This window comes from Phaethon aethereus, assembly GCF_964289735.1.
Source record: "Phaethon aethereus genome assembly, chromosome: 1".
Classification (NCBI taxonomy): Eukaryota; Metazoa; Chordata; class Aves; order Phaethontiformes; family Phaethontidae; genus Phaethon; species Phaethon aethereus.
Window position 1 is genome coordinate 147,858,241 of NC_138575.1, and position 20,857 is coordinate 147,879,097.

Below are 20,857 nucleotides of genomic sequence, written 5' to 3' on the forward strand. Positions count from 1 at the left end.
CAGTTATTTATGGAAAGAGCATAAATCTCATCATAAAATTTCAGTTAAAAACCCTTGCATTTAGTTAAAATAAACTGGCAATGTAAATTTCATTAGTTCATGCTAGTGGATAACAGTAGTAGAGACTGTACATTTTGGGTGTGGACTTCCAGTATGTGGATTAGAAAGTGGTACACCATGTAGCTTTGCCTGGTGTTTTAACAGAGCAAAAGTGAGAATTTTATTCTTCAGCATGCATATTTAGATTAAAGGTTTATATCTGAACAAATTTATGCTACTTCTGTCCATGGATTAAATTACAATGAGAGAATTTCCTAATTCTGTCTATTCTTCACGAGTCCCTTAAGGACTCAACAACTTTTTGAACTCTTAAAACAATTTATTTAGATCCTGCACATAGGGTAAGAATTGTATTAATGTAAACTGTTCATTGCTCAATGCAATGTAGTGTTTGGGTTTTTTTCTTCAATAGCAGGCAATTTGCAGATGTCTCTAATTGGTTGGCACTTGTTGTGGTTTAGCCCCAGCCAGCAACTAAGCCCCATGCAGCCGCTCACTCACTCCCCTGCAGTGGGACGGGGGAGAGAATTAGAGAGTAAAAGTGAGGAAATTCATGGTTTGAGATAAAGACAGTTTAATAGGTAAAGCAAAAGCCACGTATGCAAGCAAAGCAAAACAAGGAATTCATTTACGACTCCCCATGGGCAGGCAGGTGTTCAGCCATCTCCAGGGAAGCAGGGCTCCATCTTGCCTAATGGTTTCTTGGGAAGACAGACGCCATCACTCTGAACATCCCTCCACCCCTTTCTTCTTCTTCGTCCCAGCTTTATATACTGAGCATGATGTCATATGGTATGGAATATCTCTTTGGCCAGCCTGGGTCAGCTGTCCCAACTGTGTCCCCTTCCAGCTCCCTGGGCAACCCCAGCCTTCTTGCTAGCAGGCCAGCACGAGAAGCTGGACTGTCCTTGACTACTTAGCAAGAACTCAAAACATCAGCACATTATCAACATTTTTCTCATCCCAAATCCAAAACATAGCCTCACAGTAGCTTCTATGAAGAAAATTAACTCTACCCTGGCTGAAACCAGGACAGCACTTCACAGAGTAATAGATCTGTTTGGTTGGAAGGGACCTCAGGACATCACCCAGTACTTTCTTCAGGTAGTGTTGTGTGTAGATGGACTACTCTTGGCAGAGACTTGACTCTTCTGCTCTTAAAAACCTCTGGAGAAGTAACTTTCACAGGTTTCCTCTAAGTACCTATTTGTTTCATGCCTAAGCTGGTTTTGCTGCATCTTTCCTCTCCAATATATATTCAGGTTTTTGTCTTAGGTTTGTTTTGATGTCTTTATAATGATAATTTTGTACTAAAAGAGACCTATAGCTTCTTTGTGCAAATTTTTAAAAACACCCTGTAACATTCTTTACTGGATTTTTGTCTGTCTACACACTACTTAAAGCATAGCATTTAATTAGGACATTAGTGCTCTGAGGCTTTGAGAAAGGACAGAGTAGTTGTTTCCCTGTGTAATAACACTTGTTTTAGTAATTCGAAGAGAGTTGTAAATTTTTGACAGCATTTTATTTGCTCATATGGTTAGTATTTCACTATGCTCTCCAGGCACATTGTTTTCATTAGTGTACTACTGCCTAGTCAGTTATTCCCAGTTTTTAGATTTGAGCTCTCCTTCAGCTGAACTTCGCTTTGTCAGTATCAGGCCATCTCCTCCATGTGTCCTGATTATTTGAGCCCTTGTCCAGACCTGACAGATGCTTCAAGTCTCTGTCGACGATGTCATCTGCAAGTATTAGGAGTGCTGAAATAAACTACAACTGTTAATTTTAATAAATTATTCTTTCATGTTAAGCCAACATACTGTCTCACTTTTTGAGGACTGTATCCTGAAAAGTGAACAGTAAAGTAAAATTTATTTTTCACAGCAAAGTTTTCATTTGCTTTTAGTTCATAAAGAACTGTTTCCCAGGTCATTCTCTTTATTGTGAGAGCTCTTGCCTTAGGTATCTAATGTTTTCCTGCACAATGTAGGTGTGGCCACCATTTTCCAGAGTGAGTGATCTTCTATTCAGACTACATGTTTGGAAAGTACTTCTGCTTATCTAGTAGTATTTTTAAAGTAGCATATTCTTACAACGAAAAAGGAAAATGGTAAGACTCTTCAGTCAAATTCTCTTAAGATGAATCACTACACTTATCCTTACTGCAATAATCGTAAGTGTATGAAATGCTTTTTTACAGTGAACTCCTAGAAATTATTTTACTGATACTTACTGGTTTGTACAATAGCTTAAATGGGGGAAAAGAAAGCCTCTGTGGTTATAGATATGTAATACATATTTGCTGTCTTTGTTCATAAACTACTAGTCACAAAAGCTGCTAATGAGAATTACTATGGTCCTAAATGTGAAATAGGCAGAACCTTAACATGCCTTGTGGTGGCTTTGCAACGAGGAAGCTGCAGGACTGAATTACATGCATGGGAATCAGCAATGTTGATCTCTTACTGGAGGAATTTTAGTGTTTTCTGCATGATCTGTACTTCATTCCATGTGGCATGGTAAAGAAGTATCTTAATAGAAGTGGCAACCATTCGGTTCTGGTGTATCAGCAATAGCATTTTCAGCATGTAAAGTTTAAATGTATTTTTTTATTACCTCAAATTTTCATATTGTATGTTGACTTTTAAAAGAGTGTTGATATGATCTCCATTAATATCCATATAGCCAAACTGCTAAAATACAGACCGCATAAGGCTGTAATAAAGTCTCTAATAAAGCGGCTGGACCATTGACCTCGATGGGTGTACTCTACAGTACAAAGTTCAGCTGGCAGTCAGTTACCCATACTGGAGCTTGATACTGAGGACAAGACTGCTTAATGTTTTCATTAGCAGCCTGGATGATAGTATAGAGAGTACTCTCAGTAAGTTTATGGACGTTACCAAATTGGGGAAAGTAGTTGGTACAGTGGAAGGGAAGGCTGCTATTCAGAAGGACTTTGGCAGGCTGACAGGAACCTCATGACATTCAGCTAAGGCAAATGCAAGTCCTGCACCTGGAGGAGGATAACCCTGTGTAGCAGGACAGAGTTGGCAGTGACTGGCTAGACAGCAGCACTGTAGAAAAGACCTGGGGGATCCTGGTAGACAACCAGTTAGCTGTGGGCCCTTGTAGCAAAGCAGGCTGCCAGCCTACTGAACTGTATGAACAAATAAGGAGCCAGAAGATAAGGGGCCCCCACCCCAGTAATTGTTGGACTGCATCTGTGCTGTACTGTGTCCAGTCTGGGCTACCCCAGTACAAGGAAGGCACTGACATACTGGAGTAAGCACAGCAGAGGGATACCAGGATGATCAGGGGGATGGAATACTGCTGAGTAGTGCAGTTGACATGCCTGAGGGACAGGATGTCATCCAGAGCGACCTGGACGAGCTTGAGAAGTGGGCTCCTGTGAACCTCATGAGGTTCAGCAAGGCCAAGTGCAGGGTCCTGCACCTGGGTTGGAGCAACCCCCAGTATCAATGCAGACTGGGGGATGAAGGGATCGAGAGCAGCCCTGCCAAGAAGGACTTGATACTGCTGGATGAAAAGCTGGACATGAGCTGGCGATGTGCACTTATAGTCCAGAAGGCGAACTGTATCCTGGGCTGCATCCAAAGCAACACGGCCAGCAGGTCGAGGGAGGTGATTCTGCCCCTCTACTCCGCTCTGGTAAGACCCCACCTGGAGTCCTGCAACCAACTCTGGAGCCCTCAGCACAGGAAAGACATGGACCTGTTGGAGTGGGTCCAGAGGAGGACCACCAAAATGATCAGAGGGCTGGAACACCTGTCCTGTGAGGACAGGCTGAGAGAGTTGGGGTTGTTCAGCCTGGAGAAGGGGAGGCTCCAGTGAGATCTTCTTGTAGCCTTCCAATATTGAAAGGGGCCTATAAGGAAGGTGGGGACAAACTTTTTAACAGGGCCTGTTGTGATAGGACAAGGGGTAATGGTTTTTAAACTGAAAGAGAGTAGATTCAGACTAGATATAAGTAAGGAATTTTTGACAATGAGGGTTGTGAAACATTGGCAGAGGTTGTCCAGTGAGGTGGTAGATGCCCCATCCCTGGCAACATTCAAGGTCAGGTTGGACAAGGCTCTGAGCAGCCTGACCTAGTTGAAGTTGTCCCTGCTCACTGCAGGGGAGCTGGACTAGATAACCTTTAAAGGCCCCTTCCAACCCAAAGATTCTGTGACTCTAAGATGTGTTTCTTCAGCCTTTAGAAGAGAAGACCCAGGGGAAAACTAATTGCTGTGGGCAGTGTAGAGTTAACAAGAGCCAGATTTCTCATTGTGTACACTGGAAGGTTGAGAGGCTTTGGAAACAAATTTCAGCATGGCACGTTCCAAACACATGTGAGTAACACCCAGTTACTCACAGAAGTTGCAGAATTTCTGTCTTTGGAGATATGCAGCACTCAGTGGCTCAAAGCTGTGAGTGACCTGCACTAACTAGACCTCCCCTGAGCAAGGTTTGACTAGACGGCCTCTAGAGCTTCTTTCCAATGTGTGTGATTTTATGAAAAAATAAAAGTCATCTCATTTCATTGCAGTTGCTTGTGAGCAGCTGAAGTCCTGCTGCTGCTAAGAAAAAACTGCAGTGTCGTCTTGTACAGAAAGAATTGCTGTCCCCAGGCTTTAGTTTAAAAGTAATTAATTGATGCCCAGGAGTAAGTATTGCAAAGCCAATGTCAATAGCATGTGTTGCATCAGCTGAAGTCAACTGATGTTCTTGTTTCCTTATGTGAGTTTGAGTCGTGAAAGAGCATGGCAAGAATGAGTCAGTTCAGTCCACTTTCAGCTACCTTCCAGATTACAGCATTCATTTTTTCATTACCTTAAGCAAGATATTCATCATTAATTATGTTTCTTTTAATTATGCTACTTATTATCATAGAGCTCATGGTTGCAGCAATGAAGATTTAAGCTGCCACCTACGTATCAGTTTTGTATCTGTCTCTCAACATTTAGTTGCAAGCAGCACATTGCTTTTCTACAAGAAGGAACCAGCCTTACTATAAAATAACAATATATAAAATGTTCGTACAGAATTAAAATAGAAAGAGTCTTTTAAGTTAGTGTGGATACTCCTGTGCAGGAATACAGAAAGCTTAGGTTGTTGAGAATTTTTGTAACATTAGAGAAATGTATTTGGTGTCCAGAAACCTCAGGTCTTGATTAAGAGGGCCTCCCTGCCCCCTGCCGTGCCCCCCCCTCCCCGTTTAAGATTTTAGGGCTTTAATTCAGTTGCTTAAACATAGGTAACCAGTGCTATTTGAGATGCCCTGGGATGTCCTGGACACCTACATGAACCTGGCAGATATGGCACAAGGCATAGGAGAAGCTGAGTGCCCTTCTGGATGTCAGTCTGAGACCAGGCAGGTTGCCCTAGGACATTAATCTCAAGTGGCAGTAGATGCCTATGTTTAGATGACTGAATGTAGTGCTAGGTAATATGACCTCTTACCAAGAAGTGAAGAATAGCTATTATAACAAACTGGTGAGACATTAAAATTAACCTTGTTGTTGTTGTTTGGTTGGTTGTGGTTTTGGTCGGATTTTTTGTTCTTGTTTTCTGGCTAAAGCTAGCAACCCATGGGTATGTCTTTAGAGACAGCTTTCAGACTGTAAGGTCTGCTTTTTGATTCTTCATGTGCACAAGATTGGTGTCTGGTATCATTCCACAGTTGTACTGAGTCTGTAAGGTGTGCTTTCAGGTACAGATTATCTGTGAAATATTTCTTGAGGATATGAGCCTCTGGAGAGAAATTGTTCTAAGTCTTGAAACTGGTATTGGCTGACTGCCTTCAAATTTTCTAACTCACTGTGTGCAAGTTGTCTCAAGGTCTTTATCCTGAAATACCTTTGGTTTATAGTTTAATCCTTCTAGGGTTATAGATAAGATGAATCAATGCATGCAACTGTTAGTAGCAACAGCCTAAATGCATATACGATCTTTAAATTAAAACAAAACAAAACAAAAATGTCATATATCTCTGATACTTGAAAACAGCCTTTTGGGTGGAAGGATTATAAACTCCCAGTACTGGTAAAAGGGATGACTTTTCTCTCTCCTGCTTCTCTTTTACACTCAGTTGTATATTTCTGCTGTTTTCTGTTGTGCTGACCTTAGTTTTTGTTGTTGGGCAGTCAGTTGGATCAGGAAAAATTAATCCAATTGAATTTTTTATCCCTATAACTTAGCTTATTATGTCTCTTGAAATATTAATAGTGTGCACATGCAGCCTTCTTCCTGATCTGTATATTGCAAGGTAGTATTTTGTTTTTTGTAATACTTCTCCTGTACAGATAAGACTTAATAAAATTTTCCTATAAATCGTATTTTGCTAATGCTGCTCTATTACAGATGTATCCTTTATAGGAGAAAAGAATAAACTGTGTTTATTAAAAGAGCATAATTTTATTTCTCTTTACCTGATAAACTGTCGGTATTCAACAAAACCCACACTTTAAATAGTGGATTGATCTGGTCCATGGTTTTAGTTCTTGGCATTTATGTTTGACATTTTTGTGGTGCAGTCACATAGGGAAAAATAGCATGCCAGACTTCAGTAATTTTACTTGAAGATCAAATAAAAAAAAAATTTAGAACATGTAACTGAACACATTTGTATGTTTTTGTTTACTGCACGACTCTAAAGATTGACATGTAATAAAAATGAGTTGTAATTATAGAAACTGCCACATGAGATTTATTTTTGGTTTAGTTCCATGATGAGCTGCTGAAGTTGGTATGCTATTTCTTTGCTCTTGATTGACCCTGATTTAAAGAAAAAGCAAAACCAAACAAAAACCCTAAAAAAAACCCCAATCCAAAACAAAAAAATGCACAACAAAATACCCACAAAAACCCCCAAACAAACCAAAAAGCAAACAGTCCCCTGCTCAAAACACAAAAAGTGTCACTGAAATGAATTTGTCTTTTTGCTTGTATTTAATAGACATCTGAAACCAAAAACCAGGCTTTTCCTTATATGCGTGAGTCTTTGATGGATTTTTGCTCTTATGTAGATTACAGATGTATGATGTTCTATCAAAGTGATTTGTGATTTTAAACTTTATGTACAGATATTAGACTGATGTTTTCATAGCAAATTTGTAATTTCAGAACATAGGAGGGAAAACTTGAGTGTACGATCAGCCAGAGAATTTAACTCCCAACAGTTAACTACAGCCATGGCTACATAATAGTTCAGCTATTGTCAATTAGGTGTATTCCATTTGTTTCTGTATTTTTCTGGAGTTAAATTTGATCTCCACTGCCCTCTCCCTAAAAGTTGGTCTTGGTGGAGTCTTAGGCTAGGACTAATATTAGTGGTATTGACTGCCAGTTACAATGCTTAAGAGAGTAGATAACAAACAACTTTCTCTACTGAATAATTTAAAACTTAATAGAATGTGCTCTGTTGTTAGAGCCAAAGCCAGTTGTCAAGGATGGGCAGTGTTGGTAATGACTATTTTGGTTGCCCTGTCATAGGATCTGAATCTGTTAGCTCCATCATCTGACTGCTAGGTAACTGCTGGCAATTTAATTAAGTGCTTTAGTTTTGTTTCTTTAGAAACATCAATTACTGAAAGGAAGGCTGTATTTAATTTTAGTGAATAATGCACTTGCAAGGACATTGGTAAGTAGTACAGGGTGTTTATACATCGGTTAACTTCATAGAGTAAGTTTGGTGGTTGTTGTGGTTTAATCCCAGCTGGCAGCTCAGTCCCACCTAGCCCCTTGCTCCTCCACTGGGATCAGGGAGAGAACTGGAAGGGTAAAAGTGAGAAAACTCGTGGGTTGAGATAAAGACAGTTCAATAGGTAAAGCAAAAGCTGCATGCACAAGCAAAGCAAAATAAGTTCATTCGCTACTTCCCGTGGGCAGACAGGTGTTGGTTGAGCCATCCCCAGGAAAGCAGGGCTCCACATGCAATGGTTACTTGGGAACACAAATGCCATCACTCCGAAAGTCCCCCTTTTCTCCTTCTTCCCCCAGATTTTAGTGCTGAGCATGATGTCATATGATATGGGATATTCCTCTGATCAGCTGTCCTGGCTGTGCCCCCTCCCAACTTGTTGGGACGGTGAGGTGATGTGGGAAACAGAAAAGGCCTTGATGCTGTGCGAGGACTGCTCAGCAATAATGAAAACATTCCTATATATCAGCACTGTTTGCAGCACAAATCCAAAACACAGCCCCATACTAGCTACTATGGAGAAAATTAACTCTCTCCCAGCATAAACCAGTACAGTTGTATAACAGTATTTCACAGGAACGCTGTCTCAGCAGTTTTTGGTTGTCTCCCTCCAGCAGGCAGGAAAGTCAGTGGTGTGAATGCACAGCATGGAAGAATGGAACTGGCGAAATCAGGAGAATGGCTTTAAATGACTGTGCTGTATTAAAAAAGAGAGGGATATATGCAGTTGTTTTGTAGGGAGGAATAGCAGATGATTTCAGTTAGAGAAAACACTTAAAATGGATTTGGGTCATTTTTGGTTACATCTGCATGACTGATTGTATTGCGTAGATCTTTAGATCCAAAACTTCATTATCAACACTTGGAGTGTACCACTGGCATGTTTCTGATGCATGTAGCAGAGCGTACCACTTGCACATTTCTGATGCATGTAGCAGAAAGCTCAAATTCTGAGATTTATTGAACAGTTTGCCTGTTAGCCTGGATCAGTGGGAGCTGGCTGTGGTGAAGATCAGCGTGCCTCTTGGCTGCAGTCAAATAACTCGGGCTCTTTAGTCCTTATAGGCAAGCACTAGTCTGTTATCTACTGAGTATGCTGTGCAGCATCTCTTGCAGAGCCCTCAGCCAGGTGTAGTCTGATGTGCTTTTAGAGAGAATGGGTACATCTGCAAGCTGTAGGCAACAGTTACATAGTTTAAATTAGAAAAAAAAAAATTAGAAAGGCAGACAGTGACTCATGGTTGTCAGATTTATGATAGAAAAGTAGATAATAATAGTATGTAATTATAAGTAGCTGTTTGAAGCTTATTAAAACTTTTTAAAATACTCAAGCAATACGTATTTTCTGCAGAGCTTATAAAATCATGCTATTGTGAACTAGAAGAAATCACTGGCTTAATGTTTTGAACAAATGCTTATATGAAGTGTTAAACCAGCTTTTGACAGTACAAGTCCTTTTTGGATGGAGAGAAAATATTTTCAGCTGATTCACTTTGATTCAGTTTCTTATCTATTTTTTAAGTTGAGAAAAAATTAATGGGTAGCAGTTTAAAACTGGAAGGTTTGCTCTTACCTTTCCAGTCTGAGGAAAAAATAAGGTATGGAAGGCAGAGGTCTTTTTCCTGATTTAAATTCTTTAGATTTTGGAGCTAATCAATTAACTTTTTAGGCAGTACTTCCTAGGAAGTTTTAAATACAAAATGTTTTGTATCTTAAGCATTCATCAATTAACTAAATTGATTTTAGATTTCTGCTTTCTTCTTTTTAATTGAATTTCTCTTACTATTCTGAAACAACTCACTGCAGATTGTAAGTACTTGCTTATATCTTACTGGAAATAGAACATGCAGGATGACATCAGAAATTAAGAAGCTGAAATAAAAGCTTATCAGTATGTGAGTAGTATACTTTAGCTAGGAAAACTTAATGGAAGGAGTTGCAAGGCAGTGTATTTTAATGAAAAAATAAGAAATACCCTGTTTTCCTAATTATGTTACAAATATAATACCTAAGTTTAAATGAAAGCTTGTTGAGTTTAAATGAATATTTGCTGATTTTTAAATTATAATAAAATTGGCAATATAAAACAACTTGTCTCATAACATTCTGTTCAGTGAGGAAAAACTGCACTGATCATGCTGTACTGCAAAGCGTAATTTCATGTGAACCCCTTCTTCCTGCGACATCCCTTTAGCAAGGCAGTCTGCCTCTCTGTTTCAGAGGTTTTAAAACAAAAAAGCTAATTGATGCTCTGCCTAGACATCTAAAATTACAAATAAATCCTCAAGTTACAAACAGATTAGCTTTGTTTTACAATGGTAAATAATACATATCCAGCTTTCTTTAGTTTGCTACAAATTGCAGGGTCATTAAAACAAATAGCTTTGTTTTAAATCTGAAACACTACTTAGATTTGCAGTCCAGAATTGATCCTTGGCATGAATCAAACATTGAAATTTTATAATTACTACTATTAAACCACTTAGTCCACAAATATTAAAGAAGTGTCTCCAAAAAGCAAAATAAAATACAGATTCTTTTGTTAGAGGATTTTTTTTCACTAAATTTTAAAATCATTTTAAGAAAAAAAAAACTTTTATCTTAGGAAAAACAAGAAGAGAAAGTTTAATTTGTAGTTTAAATAGAAATCGGTGAAGTGCCCAACCAAGGGACTTGATTTTAGTTCTGAAATGTGATATGAAAAAATTCGCATTCCCCTTGCAAACAAATGACATCCTTATACTTGATGTGAACTGTGTCAGATGGGCTAAAGTGCACCATAGGCTTTATCAGACCTGTAAGCTCTCTTCCCGCTCCCAGAAGATTATTCATCTTGGCCATGAAATGCCTTTAAGAGAAGGACTGAAATCCTCAATTTCATCCCCAAATACTGTGAGAAGACAGAAGTTTTCCATGCGCAGCCTTTAAAACCAGTTGGTGTTTCTTAGACAAGGGTAAACTGATTGGAATTTCCTAGACAACCTAACCTCCTTGTTTTCAGGTAATTAACTGTGGTGTCCAGCAGTGGTAGTAAAGGTATGAATAATAGAGGCTAGATCATTAGCAGGGAAGGAGATGAAGTTTCCTAATCAAATGGAGATTATAGCGTTCTTTGTTTTCTAGTTTCTTAAATTATACCTGTGAGATAATTGCTTGACTGTTATTTTATTTTTATATGCTTTTTTTGGTAATTTGTTTCTTACATGTACGCTAGGTCTTTCTTTTGCTCCCTACATTGTTATAATTTCCTGGACTTTTTTCCTCCTCTTAATAATCTTTAAGTTGCTGCTTATCTTACAGTTCGTAGGAGTTCCTACCACTGACCTGACTTCAGTTCTTGGCCAGAGCCAAACAGGCTTTTGATAGAGTCTTAATTTCTTTAAGTAATTAATTGGAAAAAGCTAATTTGCATTTTCTACTCCAGATCAGAACTTCTCCTTTTTTCTTTCAAGTTCCAATCTACTAACTTGTTACAGTTGCTGGGGTTCTTTTTCCCCCCACAGGAAGTATAATGCTGTCAGTGTCTTAAATTTAAAATTATATGTTTCTTTTACAGGCTGAGACAACTATAGGCCTCAGTTCTTACCAACAGAAAAGGTAAGCATGACTTTCTAAAAGTTTAATAAAGCCATCCTATTGTGAGATTTGTGCTATTCTTCATAAGAATAATAAAGTTCTACTGTAAACAAGATTAAATACAAATTGTGTAATTTTTCAATTATTTGTCTCATACAGAGGAAATTTAAACTCAAACGTAAAACAGTTTTTAATATTGGACAGCTAAATCACTTCATGTATGAAATAAGAAATGGAAGAATTCTTTAATTCACTTTGTAGTGTATACCACAGAGTAATTCTGTGTAAACAAAGAGGGGGTAAACTGAGACTCTGCTTGTAGATTTTTTTTTAAAATAATTTTAGTGAAGTTTTCTTGAGAAAGGAGTGGGTTTGTTTACCTGCTTGTGTCCTTTTGAAGAAAAACTTTATGATGTTAGTCTCAATAGATTCTTCCCTGTCCATATGTCCCATCGTCCTGTCCCCAAAGAAGTAATCTGTTACCAAAGGACTTTGCATGTATAGTATCTGAGGAGGAAAAAGAAGTGGCCTCTTCCCCCCCCCCCCCCCCCCCCCCCCCCCGGTCCCTGTTTTTTCTTCGGAGATTCCTCAAATATTCCTGTGTATTTAATGAATACGTTGAACAGTAATAATTAAGCTTGTTTCTTATACCATAGCATTCAACAAACTGTCATGTAAAGCATAGTTTATGATGGGTAAATACAGCTAGATGTTTTTCATGGACTGTCTCCATTTCCTTCTCAGGAAATTTAGTATAAGGATTATTTTTTAATTTCAGATAAACATATGAAAAGTTCTTGTTTTAGTATGCATATAATTGCTTCAACTTGGGCTTAAGAGCATTATGTTTGCAACAAGTTTTGAAAAAATCTTTGAAAAAAAGCAGTGTTTTTCGTGTTACACTTAAAAGCCATGATCCTATTTGTATCACTTGCCAGTCTCTGCTGCCTTCTGATTAGTTACAGACCTAAATCTTGCAACGTAAATCTCCTGAATTGTATGAAAATACTGTAGACTTTGGCTTAACTACTACTAGGTTTCTAAATACACTTGGAATTCAGGGTTTCAGGGGGAAAGAGTGAACATGAACGTACTGAAGAACCTTATGAGGATGTGGCAAGTCTTTCACTCCAGGTGAAATTAAAACATAAATTCACATTATCTTTATTGTGATAATGTAAAACAGAAGAGTTAATACTATGTGTTGAAACAAGGCAGTTGCTTTATATTTTGATCTGAAGCTTGAGGCAATTTGTGTATTATGGTAATGTGAATTTTGTCAAACTTGTATTACACAAACTACTCATTTGCTTTTTAATTAAAAAAGTTGAGCTTAGTCATTCTGCATAAAACTTGAAACTTTGTGATGCTGTACCTTCCCTGAATCTGTCATCTTTCCCTTTCCCCAGCAATGGAGGCCCCTCTCTGCCCTTCAGGACTTCTGCCCATTTATTTCTCATCTATGAAGTCTCTCAAATTAAACTTCGCACCTGATGCTTTTACTAAACTATTTGTTTTCTACTTGCCTGTTAAGAGTGGATTAAGCAAGTAGAATATGCATTTCACTAAACTGCTCCTATAAATACTCACTTCCAAAGATTTATTCAGTACTGGTTTCTCTGTTAACCACTTAACAGTACATATACACCTCTGGGTTTGTAACTGTACTGTAATAGGAGAAAGAATTAACACCAGTGAAGTTACCACGCATTAAGACTTACTTGAATTTAACTTTCCTGATTGTTGTAAACATACAAATTGTAACATTTTGGTCATGATAAAATGAAAATAGTTTTTTAAAGATCAAATTAAAATGATGCACTTTAAATAATTTGTTTACTAGGGGGTTTCCTCATTTTGCTATCTTAAACTGCTTGTGTGAAGCCCTGTGCTCGTTGCTATGTAGTGGACTCAGACTTTGCACAACAGTGAAAGAATCTCTTCAAATTCATTATTGAACTTCTCATGTTCAAAGACAAATAAGACAATCCTTAATGCTTCCGGAAGAACACAATCAAATCAAATAGGTTATGGAGCAGTATAACTAATACTAACTTCGAAAACTTCCATTTCCGTAAGCCAAGTAACTTATGCTAAGTGATCATTGTGTTCTTCCCTGTCATGGTTTGTAATATTAAATCAACTGGACTCTGGTCATTCATAACTCTCAAACAACACGAGTGGTTTAAGAAGCTAGGAAGTACCCCAGTTGTTATTTACCTGTCCTTCCTGCCAGGGCTCTCTCTCCTGTGACAGAGAAAGTGAACATGTGTGCCTGTGGCTCAGCTGCTGCAGTTCATGGTCCAGTGACTTATTTAACCCTGCCAGCAATGATGGGTTTGTACCTAGATTGTGAACTGGAGCTGTTGTGCTGTGGGTGTTTGCATTCTTCCACGAGCTGTTAGGGGATTGCAAAATGGTGGGGGACACAGCTGCAGACAAGAACTTAAAACAGCTGTAGCTATATGCTGCAGTATGTCAGGCAGATTGCAACTGTGAAAACATTAATTTAGGAATCACAGTTTAACTCTGAGAACCATGATTAATGTATTTTATATCTTGGGTGGAGTCAGACTTTATGGAGGTAGTTTTAAATGGAATGGTATCTTGTTTAAATCATTGACTCTCAATGGCAGAAAGGAGGTGCCTTTATTGGGACCCAGAGATTATGTGCAATTTTTTTGTCTCCCTCCCTCTCTCCCCCTCTCTCCGCGCCCCCCCCCCCCCCCGGTTTTACATGGATCTTTCTTTCAAGTATTTTTCTCAGTGATTTTTTTTCAGTGGCGTTGCTAAAAACTCTATGTTTCTGATCCACATGCTTAACTTCTCTAGATGACTTGTCTTTCATTGTGCTTATTAGAGATTCTGATATCTCCTCCTTGGTATAGCTTGCAGATATTTCTGCCCTATCTAGACAGTTTATTCAGTTCTTTGATCTGCTTTTTAACACTAATTGGGAGGAGGGAAATGAACTAGCCATTTAATTTGTTTTGTTCTTGCCCATGGTCAGGTTACAGTTCAAGTTTCTCCCTGTTCTTTCCCCACCCTTTCCCCAGACAACCCCCTCAGGAAATGTTAGCTTTGAAGTTTAACATCTGATATCATGAGTATGTTTTCCTGATACAGGGTTAATGTTGCCATAACTGAGCCAACCACTAGCTGGGTGTAGTTTATGAAAAACTTTTGTTGCTAGTCTTTTTATTCATCTGCACTTACAGCCGCGGCTACTGCCAGATACCAAAATGGCCAAATGTTCTGTGGGAGTTGACTTTCTCACTGGGGCTGTGTTTAATACCCATATTTCTAAAACAATTTTAACTATAAAAATTGAAATACATTTTCTGATATATGCAGCTCAACCTTATTTTTAGACATTGACAAGTCATGGATGCACTCAGGGAAATATGACTAGTTACTTATTTTTTAGCCAAAAATGGTCTGTCTTTGAGGTGGCTCTTTCAAGGACATTCTGGCACAAAAAGTACCCACTGTGAGGTATTTGCCTATTTGTCATTTAAAGAATTCACATGGTTATTTTTGGACACACTTTCATTTTATTTTGTGGTAATAGAAATAACAAACTAGTGGCTTTCTAAGAGTTTGTGTTGCTAAATAAAATAATGAGATCTCTTGCTATTTGACAGTTTAATGCCATCGTCTATTTCTTGACAATTTATGGTACAGGAGAGGAAATGAAAGTCTTTAAACATCTGGTAAAGTAATGTGGGAAAAATAGATGTAGAGTAATGCTTAGATTTGAATTTTCCACAGTAGCAATTAAAGATGGTACAGATAAGACTCCACAGAGCACATACCTCCTCCAGAAATCCCAGAATCAGCTAGAAAGGTAAAGTGAGGATAAAGAGTAACAATTACTACCCAACTTTGCAGAAATCTTTAAACACTATATTTGACAAGCATTTTCTTCATCTCCAAATGCAAAAATGTGCATTTATTTATTTATTTAAAATTATGAGTGCCTAGTACTCTGTGATAAATGGCAAAATATTATAGAATTGCTGCAGAATGTCCTCAGAAGAAAATTGTGTCTCAGCACAGAAGGATATCCATATCACCTACAGTCTTTCCAGGCATTGATATTTTGACCATCTTTATAACTGTGTCTGGACTAACCTTACTTGAGACATGAAGTTGCACTTCAGTGAATTGCATCTGGTCGTAGGTAGTTTCTGGGTAGTAGCACTACAGTAGATGTTTCAGTAGTTGAGGTAAATGCCCTCTCACTTGGATGACAGAGTAGGTGGTCCGGCGAGGATAATGATTGTATCAGGGAATATGTGTAGTTCACTCTCGAGTCTCATTTTTAAAATCAAAATTCTTGAAGAACAGGAAAAAGTGTTGGGACCATCTTAAATAATTTTCAGGAACTAGTAATTCCTGAAACTACTTAGGTTCAGATGGCTCCTGGCCAATTCTTGGTCTGCTGGAGCTTGTTGGCAGATATCCTCTCTCATTCTGGCAGGTGTCCTCTCTCATTCAGCTTCATCTTTTCCTTTTTGTGTTGTTCTTCTTGAATTTGAAGGTTAGGAAACTTGGAGGGGTAGGGAAAGAAAAATGTTTAAATTCTGATATAAGACTAGGACCCGTAGCTCTACACATGTAGAATAGTAATTAACTTAAATGTCATTATGCTGTAAAGTTGCCCTACCCATGGGTGTATCCAGCCTTCAGTGGGCAAGTGCCCAGCAAAGCAGACATTATCATGATTTTGTAAGTCTGCTGCAAGTTGACTCATGTTGGGCCTTTCAGTAGGCAAAGTTTGGGAATTCCAATATTGCTTGTTCCCATTTGAATCGTATTACAGTTGTTACTTTTATTATAATAGTTGGCATTCATTATGATGTAGCTGCCTGTACCAAACTTTAGCCATTTAAAGACTGTGCTGTGTAAATGGCTATCCAGGATAATATAGCTATACAGTCTGAGAAAATGTTGCTTAAACTTTTCATGTATATGGAGAATCGTGTATGTCCTGATTGTTCAAGTTAGGTCAAGTTACTCTTGACTGCATTTTCAATGCATTTGAAATAAAGATCTTCATTATAGCTTCTGTAAATACTGTAAATATTTATGAAAACTTTTGTATAAAAGGAATTGATATGTCCTTTTACCAATAATTGCCAACAAAAAAGAGGTGCTGGCTGACTGCTCAGAGTTTGAAAGTTGGAAAAAATTGACAGAACTATTTTAAAAATCATTGTTGAAGAAGAGCAGTTTCTGTTTATGTTATCTTGACAATGGAGGTACATGAGCTTTTTGTCCTTTTCAGGTTAAAAATGCACTAAATGTGGGTGGGTTTTTTTTTTTTTAAATTGGACCATAAACTTTGAGAAGTGAGATGACCACTTTGAAGACTATCAACTTGTTTTATCCTTTCAAAATATCACTGTTAGTATAATTTTCGAACTTTATTCTTTTATGTCTAGTGTCTCTCTAAACTTCATTTTGTTGAGCACTTATTCCACAAGGTTTGATTTTAGCCTGAGAAGGTATACCCAAGCGCTCTCATTTGACAACTGAGTCAGAGCAGTACTTAATAGTAGCAAGAATTGTAATGTTCTGTAGATCTTTATACAGTTCTTCCTATTAGTGTCTTACACCTTTACTTCTATTGTTTTGTGATGCATATGTGTGTGTATATATACATGCATTGAGTGCAAACTGAAGCTGACTGTACTATGCCTACTGTTGCCCCAATAATGTTTTACTTTCATTATGTGGATAAAGCTATTTTTAACGACTAGGCTCTAAGTAGTATTGAAGATGCTTCGACATCCAAACTTAGAGAGCTGTAAATCGATCAGCATGAATAGATTTCTCTATTACACATATATTATACTTGAAGTGTGAAGATTCAGTTGTAGAGTACTAGAGTGAGTGATTGAGATGTATTTTTATAAAAAAAGCTGTTGATTTGTTATACTGTTGTCATTGCCTAAATCTGTGCTGTTAGAGAATACAGTTACGATTTCATACCCTATTTGTAAATTATTACTCCTGTAAATAGCTTCTTTGTTGAAATGGTTCAGGAATATGGAAAGATACCTGAGTTTGATCAATAATTAATTTTCCTGGAAATACTGAGTTCAAGGCCTCAGCTCTCATAAGGTGAGCCACATGGACCTGTCTGAGGACATCTTCCATCTCCTGGGTTCTTCTTCTCTTGAGGCATAACTGGGTGCTTCTGCTGCCCTGGCTGGGTTTGTAGAGCAGCTTTGCTTGCCCAGGACACAGAGCTGCAGCTCTGTCTTTGGGCATCTAGGATTGTTTTATGCAAAATCAGAAAACAAGGATCTAAAACAGGAGTGCTATTTTAATATCAGTAACAAAAGCATTTAAATTAAAACCATTGGTCTTGAGCCATTCTTTAGCCTTTCCTGTTTATTTCTTTTACGTTATTGTTTCCCTGTTTTATGTTTTACTGTATAAATATGATTTTTACTGAGCCCAAAATAAAGTGTTACTGAATTACAGAGTTACTTCAGTGTGGTCACAATCACATCATTCTGAATAAGAAAATGTTTCAGTCAATGCAACTGTTTTTTTTTCTTTGTAACTTATGTTGTGGATTGTTGATTGTGCTCTATATAACTGTACTGGTAAAATAAGCAATAGTAGAGAATGTTTCCAGATACTTTGTGATCTTCATTGCTGGATTGGTTGAGTGGTATTTAGGTTTTAGTCTTCATCTACCAGCATTCTCCTGAAGAGTTCCCAGTGGGACGTTAGTATAGGCAAAGCTAAGGAATGTTTCTAGAGCAGAGTCACTGTCTTCTGGAGATTATGAGCTTTTAACAGTATAGACACGGACTGTTTTCTCCCATGTGGCCTCAATACCATCAAATGGGTCTGAGATTGTTTATGTACTAGTGTAGTTGTAGTTAGAGAAACTCATGATGTGTATGTAAATGACTGTTAGACCTTGAGGAAGGTGTTTGAATATTGCTATGAAAGATAATACCTGTTTAGCTTACTATTTCACTTAGCCATCACTATATAGAGGGAAACTGCCATCACTATATAGAGGGAAACTAATACTTCAATTATATTCATTTCCAAGATTTATACTCTTGCATAATCTTTCTTGGAGACACCACATAATCATGTAAGCGGCTGGTAAAATTACGGTATTCTGACTGGACTAGTTTGTCAGGCTGTTTCTTCTTTGGAATTAGTTGCTCTATTATTAATATTAATGAACATTTTGCTAAGAAAGGGCAATTTGAGGTGGGAAGGAAGCAAAAATATATCATTTAACAGTATCTTTTACAGCATTTTAATTTTTCTTGCAGTGTATCCCTATATCGGGGAAATTGCCGACCTCTCCGGTTTGAGCCACCAATGCTGGATTTCCATGAACAGTAAGTTGAAAAGTCTTCTGACCTGTTTAGTTAGACAAATAGAAAAAAACATCTCAAGAGCATTTAAAACTGATGGAGGAGGTTGTATACATAAATTAAATTGATAGATTGCCCATAAGTGTAGCTGACCTATGTGTTGCAGAGAGCTGGTGTACTCAGTCTTAAATATCATGTAGCGACCTGTCAGCAGCCATGGTTTTGGTAGTGTAGGTACTTGTACTTACTTTTTAAGTACTTGTACAGCTCTGCACAGTGGAAACAGTTCTAAGTCTAGAACTTAATGTACTGAGGTGAGGTTACCTTTCTGCTTGTACATAACCCATGTCAGAGAGCATCTACTCTAGTGTGTCCATTTTACAAATGCTTTGGTGGCAAAAAAACTTTGTTGGTACATCAGTAGATGTAGAGAACAGTAGTTCTCTATTAGAACAGTAGCGTGGAGTTGTGAAAATACAGCTTCAAGGACAACAAACAGCCTCCAGGAACCTAGCTCCATGCTCCACCCTGCAGCTGCTGTTTCGATTCTCAGTGACTGAAGGTAATGGTTTACAGCAGACTTACCTGTGGCTTCTCTAAAAGACAAAAGAAGGGGAGGAGGAAGGACATTTAACAATTTCAACAATGTACTTGTTTGTAACAAGTTCTTCTGAGAACGACTTCAGTCTTTAGTTTCTCTTACCAGTAAGTGGTTACTGTGTATAGGTAGCTACAATCATTCTTCTTACTAACAGTCAAGAGTTGGTGTACATGGATGCTGCCTCTGTGCATGATTGATGCTTTGACACAGTGTAAACTGCAGTGAGGGCATTTCAAACATTTTGTTAACAGTTCAGCCTGGAAGAAAGAGAATGGCCCAGGTGTGCCTTAGCGCAGTATTGCTTCCCCCATCCTCAGGCAGCACTGCTGATGGATGAAAGGCTGCTTTATTTACAGATAAACCACAGATTATTAATAAAAAATATAGTACCCCTGGTCTGTAGGAAAGACCATTGTACAGTGTGGTGACTACAGAGATGTGCAAGGAAGCTTCAGTGTATTGGCATGGTGTATACTTCTGTTTCTGAAAGAAGAGAGGATTTAACTGTGTATTGTTTGCACAGAGTAGTTTTCCAGAAATAATCTTTATACAAAAATCCCAAACATAATGCCACTAAATAGTAAAGCTATATGAAAACGCCTCATTTTATGAAATTTATTTGTGCTCAGTCTAACAAAATTGTAACTTTTACTTCTGAGTAAAGACATCGTAAATCACTCTGTCCCTTATTCCTTCAAAATTTCAGAATCTCTAGCTTTTGATGTTGCGTGTTTTTGTTGTTTGTGTTTTTTTTTTTTTTTTGTAATAATGAATGTAATCATGTAATGATGAATTTACCTGCTGTAGTTTAGGTCATAATCTCAGGCAGAAATTGTCTATGGATTTATTAAAACTTCAGTAATATGTCAAAAACAGTTTTAGAAAAGGTTTAGATATGGATCCATAAAGTTCAGTTTCAAATCTGTACTTAGGCATTTAAAGTGAATCAACTCCGAGAAATGCTGAGTAACTCAACCTTATGGTGGGAACAAAACTGCATGTGCCAAGCACCTTGGAAGTCAAATAATGCAGATTTAAGCTTTTAGCTTGTTTGCATTTCAAATAGACAGGGTTTTCACATTCAAATTCTGACCTTTCTTTCTTTGTTAATAATGGATTTTAGGAAAGGCATAAAATGCATATTTAGTTTCTGAACAAGTATTGTACCTAAACAGTGTTTTGTTAATAGGTAGCATGTAGCATTTAGTAGAGCAAGCTTGTTCAAAGTTCGTATTTATACTGAGCTATCATCATGTGTCATTCCTAGGCTAAATAAAGTTGCAATATTTAATTTCAGTTGCAAGCTAACCTGTTCTTCCTGTGAAATTTTTGGTCTGCCAAGAGTGTTTGGCTTTAATCAGGTGTTTCAAAAACATTCCAACTTAAGCAGGAATAATATTTATTAAAAGTTATTTTATCTAGGGATCTCACAAAATCAAAACCAGTATTAAGTTGATAAATGGGTGCTGTAGACACACTTCCTGTGTCCTACATGGAGATGAGAGTACAATGGCCTTACACTTCTGATTTATAACAGTTCAGGGTTTTTTTTAATGC

The 20,857-nt window shown here is 37.8% G+C and overlaps 1 protein-coding gene across 1 annotated transcript in view; it reads left to right on the top strand.

The window, feature by feature from the left end:
• TMEM131 (transmembrane protein 131) overlaps positions 1-20,857 on the top strand; it is a gene marked incomplete at both ends in the record, with an annotated part of 103,042 nt that overhangs the window by 22,770 nt on the left and 59,415 nt on the right. Inside the window, 2 exons of the mRNA XM_082014307.1 lie at positions 11,322-11,362; positions 18,655-18,723. Coding sequence (XP_081870433.1) covers positions 11,322-11,362; positions 18,655-18,723 — 110 coding nt within the window. The remainder of the gene's footprint in view (positions 1-11,321; positions 11,363-18,654; positions 18,724-20,857) is intronic.